The sequence below is a fragment of the Coregonus lavaretus genome (genome assembly GCF_964263955.1).
Source record: "Coregonus lavaretus genome assembly, contig: HAP1_SCAFFOLD_4395, whole genome shotgun sequence".
In the NCBI taxonomy this organism is placed as follows: Eukaryota; Metazoa; Chordata; class Actinopteri; order Salmoniformes; family Salmonidae; genus Coregonus; species Coregonus lavaretus.
The window spans coordinates 41,163-50,807 of record NW_028158917.1 but is presented as its reverse complement, the minus strand read 5'-3'; the positions used below and the strand labels follow the sequence as shown (position 1 = coordinate 50,807).

At 45.3% G+C, this 9,645-nt stretch overlaps 1 protein-coding gene across 1 annotated transcript; it reads right to left on the bottom strand.

Annotated features, from left to right (window-relative positions):
- Positions 1-258: 258 nt before the first annotated feature.
- Positions 259-9,345, bottom strand: LOC311123474 (methyltransferase-like protein 22; the record flags this gene model as incomplete). Its single annotated transcript, XM_084197736.1, has 6 exons — positions 9,289-9,345; positions 5,428-5,571; positions 4,742-5,123; positions 3,542-3,666; positions 2,691-2,731; positions 259-403 (listed from the first exon to the last, which is right to left on the bottom strand). Coding segments are annotated over exons 2-6 (799 nt in total), but the record flags the coding sequence as incomplete, so codon positions are not given.
- Between the last annotated feature and the right edge of the window lie 300 nt (positions 9,346-9,645).

Below are 9,645 nucleotides of genomic sequence, written 5' to 3'. Positions count from 1 at the left end.
TATAGTACAGGCTACAGTATAGTACAGGCTACAGTATAGTATAGTACAGGCTACAGTATAGTATAGGCTACAGTATAGTACAGTATAGTACAGTATAGTACAGGCTACAGTATAGTACAGGCTATAGTATAGTATAGGCTACAGTATGGGTATTCTACTCAGAAATGGTGCACGCAGATATTTAGTGTGAAATTTACGCAGTTGTTATAAATGAGGCCCCAGGGGAGAAGAACCCTGGTTTACCTGTTGGTACCTCACCTGTGCAGTACACAGTTTTGGCCACCGTTGCCATGACTATGCTGGTCAGCCCAGTCCCCGCCCCCAACTCCAAGACGGTGGCTCCTCTGAACGTAGTTGGCTGAGACAGGATTAAATCAGCCAATAGGAACGCACCACGCCAGACCTAGGAAAGGAGAGATAGTGTCACATAATAAGTTGCATGGACTCACTCTGTGTGCAATAATAGTGTTTAACATGACTACCTCATCTCTGTACCCCACACATACAATTATCTGTAAGGTCCCTGAGTCTAGCAGTGAATTTCAAGCACAGATTCAACTACAAAGACCAGGGAGGTTTTCCAATGCCTCGTTAAGAAGGGCTCCTATTGGTAGATGGGTAAAAAATAAATAAATCTGACATTGAATATCCGTTTGAGCACGGTGAAGTTATTAATTACACTTTGGATGGTGTATCAATACACCCAGTCACTACAAAGATACAGTCATCCTTCCTAACTCAGTTGCCAGAGAGGAAGGAAACCGCTCAGGGATTTCACCATGAGGCCAATGGTGACTTTAAAACAGTTACAGAGTTTAATGGCTGTAATAGGAGAAAACTGAGGATGGATCAACAACATTGTAGTTACTCCACAATACTAACCTAATTAAAAGAGTGAAAAGAAGGAAGCATGTACAGAATAAAAATATTCCAAAACATGCATCCTGTTTGCAACAAGCCACTAAAGTAATACCGCAAAAAATGTGACAAAGCAATTCCCTTTTTGTCCTGAATACAAAGCATGATGTTTGGGGCAAATCCCATTGCTGAGTAACACTCTCCATATTTTCAAGCATAGTGGTGGCTGCATCATGTTATGGGTATGTTTGTAATCGTTAAGGACTGGGGAGTTTTTCAGGATAAAAAAATTAAGCACAGGCAAAATCCTAGAGGAAAACCTGGTTCAATCTGCTTTCCACCAGACACTGGGAGATTAATACACCTTTCATCAGGACAATAACCTAAAACACAAGGCCAAATCTACACTATGGATGTTTACCAAAAAGACAGTGAATGTTCCGGAGTAGCCGAGTTACAGTTTTGACGTGAAAATCTAAGGCAAGACCTGAAAATGGTTGTCTAGCAATGATCAACAACCAATTTGACTGAGCTTAAAGAATTTTGAAAATAATAATGGGCAAATTTTGCACATCTAGGTGTGAATACTTACATAAATGAAATATTTTGAACTTATTTGTCAATAAATTTGCAAAAATGTCTAAAAACATGTTTTCACTTGTTCATTATAGGGTATTGTGTCTAGATGGGTGAGAAAATAAATCAATTTAATCAATTTTGAATTCAGGCTGTAACACAACAAAATATGGAATAAGTCAAGGGGTGTAAATACTTTTTGAAGGCACTGTACATTATATATATCAGAGGAAGGAAAAAGAAGGTAGCGAGAGAGAGAGTAAGAGAGACAGACACAGAGCGAGGGAGAGAGACAGACACAGAGCGAGGGAGAGAGACAGAGCGAGAGAGAGAGACAGACACAGAGCGAGGGAGAGAGAGAGACACAGAGCGAGGGAGAGAGAGACACAGAGCGAGGGAGAGAGAGAGACACAGAGCGAGGGAGAGAGACAGACAGAGCGAGGGAGAGACACAGACACAGAGCGAGGGAGAGAGACAGACAGAGCGAGGGAGAGAGACAGACACAGAGCGAGGGAGAGAGACAGACACAGAGCGAGGGAGAGACACAGAGCGAGGGAGAGAGACAGACACAGAGCGAGGGAGAGAGACAGAGCGAGGGAGAGAGACAGACACAGAGCGAGGGAGAGAGACAGACACAGAGCGAGACAGACACAGAGCGAGGGAGAGAGACAGACACAGAGCGAGAGAGAGACACAGAGCGAGGGAGAGAGACAGACACAGAGCGAGAGAGAGACACAGAGCGAGGGAGAGAGACAGACACAGAGCGAGGGAGAGACACAGAGCGAGGGAGAGAGACAGACACAGAGCGAGAGAGAGAGACAGAGCGAGGGAGAGAGACAGACACAGAGCGAGGGAGAGAGACAGAGCGAGGGAGAGAGACAGACACAGAGCGAGGGAGAGAGACAGACACAGAGCGAGGGAGAGAGACAGACACAGAGCGAGAGAGAGACACAGAGCGAGGGAGAGAGACAGACACAGAGCGAGAGAGAGACACAGAGCGAGGGAGAGAGACAGACACAGAGCGAGGGAGAGAGACAGACACAGAGCGAGGGAGAGACACAGAGCGAGGGAGAGAGACAGACACAGAGCGAGAGAGAGACACAGAGCGAGGGAGAGAGACAGACACAGAGCGAGGGAGAGAGAGAGACACAGAGCGAGGGAGAGACAGACACAGAGCGAGGGAGAGAGACAGACACAGAGCGAGGGAGAGAGACAGACACAGAGCGAGGGAGAGGGAGAGTGGAAGAGTGACTCACCTGTTTACCAACATCTTCTAAAGGCGTGGCCATAGTGTGTTCTGTTAGAGATATGTTGGATTTAAACAGTTATAACACACACATAAACACAGTTATAACACACACACCAACACAGTTATAACACACACACCAACACAGTTATAACACACACACCAACACAGTTATAACACACACACACCAACAGTTATAACACACACACCAACACAGTTATAACACACACACCAACACAGTTATAACTCACATAAACAGAGTTATAACACACACACAAATAGTTATAACACACACATAAACAGTTATAACACACACATAAACACAGTTATAACACACACATAAACAGTTATAACACACACACAAACACAGTTATAACACACAAACAGTTATAACTCACACATAAACACAGTGATAACTCACACATAAACACAGTGATAACTCACACATAAACACAGTGATAACTCACACATAAACACAGTGATAACTCACACATAAACACAGTGATAACTCACACATAAACACAGTGATAACTCACACAAACACAGTGATAACTCACACATAAACACAGTGATAACTCACACATAAACACAGTGATAACTCACATAAACACAGTGATAACACACAAACACAGTGATAACACACATAAACACAGTGATAACACACATAAACACAATGATAACTCACATAAACACAGTGATAACACACAAACACAGTGATAACTCACATAAACACAGTTACAACACATACTTCTGCCTCTCAGACCTGTCTTCACTCAGCTCTTCGGGAATTACACTGGACTAAAAAGAAAAGTAGTGACCAGGGTCAGTCAGAGGTAGAAACCAGTCTTGTCGTCTTCTCACCTATCCTGATGACGTCTCTAGGACACTCCTCCTCCTCTTCCTCCTCCTCTTCCTCTCTTCTTGCCTGGCTGAGGATGATGGGGTAGACCACGTCTCTGTCTCTGTCCATCCTAGGGAGGCTCTGTCTGGACAGGGATGACATGTACAATAGTCGGTTAGTCATGTCTCTCTCAGGGAGGCTCTGTCTGGACAGGGATGACATGTACAATAGTCGGTTAGTCATGTCTCTCTCAGGGAGGCTCTGTCTGGGCTGGGATGACATGTACAATAGTCAGTTAGTCATGTCTCTCTCAGGGAGGCTCTGTCTGAGCAGGGATGACATGTACAATAGTCGGTTAGTCATGTCTCTCTCAGGGAGGCTCTGTCTGGGCTGGGATGACATGTACAATAGTCAGTTAGTCATGTCTCTCTCAGGGAGGCTCTGTCTGGGCTGGGATGACATGTACAATAGTCGGTTAGTCATGTCTCTCTCAGGGAGGCTCTGTCTGAGCAGGGATGACATGTACAATAGTCGGTTAGTCATGTCTCTCTCAGGGAGGCTCTGTCTGAGCAGGGATGACATGTACAATAGTCGGTTAGTCATGTCTCTCTCAGGGAGGCTCTGTCTGAGCAGGGATGACATGTACAATAGTCGGTTAGTCATGTCTCTCTCAGGGAGGCTCTGTCTGAGCAGGGATGACATGTACAATAGTCGGTTAGTCTGGAACAGGGATGGGAAACTTTGATGGGGGTGGGGCCTTTAAAAAAAGGAGCGGAGAGAAGATTTTGCTATTTTTATTTTATCACTAATTTCCTGCAATTCTACACATTCTGCCATAGGGTGGAGAGAATTGTTTGCTGTTCTTAATATGATATCTGAGTGAGAGTGACTAACAACATCAATGGGGGCCCCCCGGTCTGTAATTCGACCATGATTACTAAAAGTTTAAATAGCTGGCGGCTAGACTAACTTACCAATCTAAAAAAATTAAATGCTGAGAGAAAGCTAATTGAGTGACTGTCAGTGACTGACATAAGAGAAAAACGGCTGGTGCCCAACCACATGTCCAAATAGCACCTTGTGTATTCTACTATTCTATTGATCCACTGGCCTTAAAACATTTCTAGTAAAACAATAAAATGAAGGCGATAAGAAACAAAGTGAAGGTTTGACTGTAATAACTGGTGACTGATGTGGAGGTGAGACGTAACATTACTGACCTGCGTGTTACCGCTAGATCTCCATCTTCATCCAGGGGTGGTTCTACCCCTCCGTCCTCCCCTCCGTCAGCCCCTCCATCCTCCCCTCCGTCCTCCCCTCCGTCAGCCCCTCCGTCAGCCCCTCCGTCCTCCCCTCCGTCAGCCCCTCCGTCCTCCCCTCCGTCAGCCCCTCCGTCCTCCCCACCGTCAGCCCCTCCGTCAGCCCCACCGTCAGCCCCTCCGTCCTCCACTCCGTCAGCCCCTGTCTCACTCCCCCTAGCATCTCCCCTTCCCTTCTCCTCCTGGGTGTCGCGGTCTAACTCTTCCCCTCCGCATGGGGAACCGAGGTCACAGGTGTCCTGCTTTGCTCCGTCCCACAGGATTCTGAACCGGGAGATGAACACTAGACACACAGGCTGCGTTTAGACAGGCACCCCAATTCTAATATTTTTTTCAACTAATTGCTATTTTGACAATCAGATCAGCTCTGAAACAGAAATGATGTGAATAGATCTGATGTGATTGGTCAAAAGACCAATTGGGCTGCCTGTGTAAACGCAGCCATAGAGAGTTGGGACAGTTCCATTGACATTCAGGAGAGCCCTACATTGAAACTAAATTACAACATTTACATAATTTAATTTTGTGTCATTTCACTCACACACACACACACACACATGCACGCACACACGCACGCACGCCAGTACCTGGTTGTCCTACGCTGTTAAGGCGTGCCATGAGGTGGCGAGAGTTGGGCAGCAACAGGTGAACGTCAGACAGCACCGTGTCATAATGGAAGGTGATCTGGTCCATGGCTCACCCTGCATGTCATCTACCTGCCTGCAGCACACCTGGGGAACACACACACACGTCAGATACACGTATCGCAAGCTAACACACACACACACACACACACACACACAGGCGCATACATGTGTCGCAAGCACACAGGTCAAACACACACACCCTTTTAAGACCTTAAACTACAAAATACCAAGAGCAAACATAGATCCTGCCAGTGCCATATTCCCAGATACACACTCCTGTTGTGACAGCGTGATAGATACACACTCCTGTTGTGACACCGTGACAGATACACACTCCTGTTGTGACACCGTGACAGATACACACTCCTGTTGTGACACCGTGACAGATACACACTCCTGTTGTGACACCGTGACAGATACACACTCCTGTTGTGACACCGTGATAGATACACACTCCTGTTGTGACACCGTGATAGATACACACTCCTGTTGTGACACCATGATAGATACACACTCCTGTTGTGACACCGTGATAGATACACACGCCTGTTGTGACACCGTGACAGATACACACTCCTGTTGTGACACCGTGACAGATACACACGCCTGTTGTGACACCGTGATAGATACACACTCCTGTTGTGACACCGTGATAGATACACACTCCTGTTGTGACAGCGTGACAGATACACACTCCTGTTGTGACACCGTGACAGATACACACGCCTGTTGTGACACCGTGACAGATACACACGCCTGTTGTGACACCGTGACAGATACACACGCCTGTTGTGACACCGTGACAGATACACACGCCTGTTGTGACACAGTGACAGATACACACGCCTGTTGTGACAGCGTGACAGATACACACGCCTGTTGTGACACCGTGACAGATACACACGCCTGTTGTGACACCGTGACAGATACACACTCCTGTTGTGACACCGTGATAGATACACACTCCTGTTGTGACAGCGTGACAGATACACACTCCTGTTGTGACAGCGTGACAGATACACACTCCTGTTGTGACACCGTGACAGATACACACGCCTGTTGTGACACCGTGACAGATACACACTCCTGTTGTGACACCGTGACAGATACACACGGCTGTTGTGACACCGTGACAGATACACACTCCTGCCTCACTGCTAAGAAACATGAGACTGCTCAGAACAGATAGACAGGCAGTGTTTAAGTGGTCCAATCAGAGCACAAAGAAGTCAGAAGAAGACATTGAAGGGAGTCTGTTGGTATAAGAGACATCAGCCAGACCCACGCAGAGAGAAGACTGGAGAGATGAGAACAGTTTGACTATCTGTTAGACAGGTGAAATACAACCCTGCTATCTGTTAGACAGGTGAAATACAGGCCTGCTATCTGTTATACAGGTGAAATACAGCCCTGCTATCTGTTATACAGGTGAAATACAGGCCTGCTATCTGTTATACAGGTGAAATACAGACCTGCTATCTGTTAGACAGGTGAAATACAGGCCTGCTATCTGTTATACAGGTGAAATACAGACCTGCTATCTGTTAGACAGGTGAAATACAGACCTGCTATCTGTTAGACAGGTGAAATACAGCCCTGCTATTTTTATTTATTTATTTTATTTCACCTTTATTTAACCAGGTAAGCCAGTTGAGAACAAGTTCTCATTTACAACTGCGACCTGGCCAAGATAAAGCAAAACAGTGCGATAAAAACAACACAGAGTTACACATGGGATAAACAAAACGTACAGTCAATAACACAATAGAAAATCTATATACAATGTGTGCAAATGTAGTAAGTTATGGAGGTAAGGCAATAAATAGGCCATAGTGCAAAATATTTACAATTTAGTATTAACACTGGAGTGATAGATGTGCAGAAGATGATGTGCAAATAGAGATACTGGGGTGCAAATGAGCAAAATAAATAACAATATGGGGATGAGGTAGTTGGGTGGGCTAATTACAGATGGGCTGTGTACAGGTGCAGTGATCGGTAAGGTGCTCTGACAACTGATGCTTAAAATTAGTGAGGGAGATAAGAGTCTCCAGCTTCAGAGATTTTTGCAGTTTGTTTCAGTCATTGGCAGCAAAGAACTGGAAGGAGTGTTGGCTTTGGGGATGACCAGTGAGATATACCTGCTGGAGCGCATACTACGGGTGGGTGTTGCTATGGTGACCAATGAGCTAAGATAAGGCGGGGATTTGCCTAGCAGTGATTTATAGATGAGCTGGAGCCAGTGGGTTTGGCGACGAATATGTGGTGAGGGCCAGCCAACAAGAGCGTACAGGTCACAATGGTGGGTAGTATATGGGGCTTTGGTGACAAAACGGATGGCACTGTGATAGACTACATCCAATTTGCTGAGTAGAGTGTTGGAGGCTATTTTGTAAATGACATCGCCGAAGTCAAGGATCGGTAGGATAGTCAGATTTACGAGGGCATGTTTAGCAGCATGAGTGAAGGAGGCTTTGTTGCGAAATAGGAAGCCGATTCTAGATTTCACTTTGGATTGGAGATGCTTAATGTGAGTCTGGAAGGAGAGTTTACGGTCTAACCAGACACCTAGGTATTTGTAGTTGTCCACATACTCTAGGTCAGACCCTTCGAGAGTGGTGATTCTAGTCGGGTGGGCGGGTGCCAGCAGCGTTCGATTGAAGAGCATGCATTTAGTTTTACTAGTGTTTAAGAGCAGTTGGAGGCTACGGAAGGAGTGTTGTATGGCATTGAAGCTCGTTTGGAGGTTTGTTAACACAGTGTCCAATGAAGGGCCAGATGTATACAAAATGGTGTCGTCTGCGTAGAGGTGGATCTGAGAGTCAACAGCAGCAAGAGCAACATCATTGATATACACTATCTGTTAGACAGGTGTAATACAGCCCTGCTATCTGTTAGACAGGTGAAATACAGCCCTGCTATCTGTTAGACAGGTGAAATACAGCCCTGCTATCTGTTAGACAGGTGAAATACAGCCCTGCTATCTGTTAGACAGGTGAAATACAGCCCTGCTATCTGTTAGACAGGTGAAATACAGCCCTGCTATCTGTTAGACAGGTGAAATACAGCCCTGCTATCTGTTAGACAGGTGAAATACAGCCCTGCTATCTGTTAGACAGGTGAAATACAGCCCTGCTATCTGTTAGACAGATTAAATACAGTCCGTGCCGGAACACAGAACTAAAAGACAAGGCCAACAGCTAAATGGATTGTCCAGCCCTCAGCCAGAGGCAATCTGCGGCTCATTAAAGTGCCCTGTAAAAGCTCAAATTGACGTCGCCATAGCTACCGACTAAGGAGAGTGTGTTAACGATCTTGTATTCACTATGTCAACAAGAGACATAATACATTGTTTGGAAACACAATCTTCTTAGTCGGTGTGGCTAAAATTTATGTTGTTATGCACTGCAGTTAGCTAGCAGCTAACTGTTAGCTGTCACTCACCTTTCCAGTGGTAGCTGGCTAGCTAGCTTGCTAGCCAGAAGCTGTCAATTAAAATGCTGCAAAGACGTGTGTCTGGTAAACATGTATTCATTTGGTTAGCCAAATAAACTAGTCTTCCCTACGGTGGGAACCTCTGACAAAAGTAACTGAATGGGTGGGAGGGAACCTGCTAGAAACAGCTACCCTGAGCTAGCTTGATGCTAGCTACTTTGATAATGAATGACTGCAAGGTCCAGAGCAGACTAACTACGAAGCTAGCTAACGTGGGACATTTAAATGAAACACTTCCAACAAATGACATACAGTACAGTCTAATAACACAAACACGCATTCAAATCTGAGCTTACAACGACGCACAGATTCGCAGCTTGTCTCAAATGTCAGCTTCCAAGCAGTACAGAAAGAACACTGAGAGTCCAGAATGCACACGGTGCATCAATATTATTTCACCCACCAACAAGGGAAACAAAAGCCATCCAAAACGTTCTGCTTGCTACGCATCAAGAAATCATTCAATATGTAAACTGCAACACTGCTCCAAAGGCACTAAAATGGCATTTGGATTAGAATTAAAATGTAAACAGAGTTAGATTTTCACGTAGATTGTGAATAAGTATCTACGTGTGTGTTGTTGCCACTTTTCCTCACTCAAATAATTCAAACGCTAAAACGGATTAAATTAACATAATGTGTTCAACACAATTATTCCAGTAC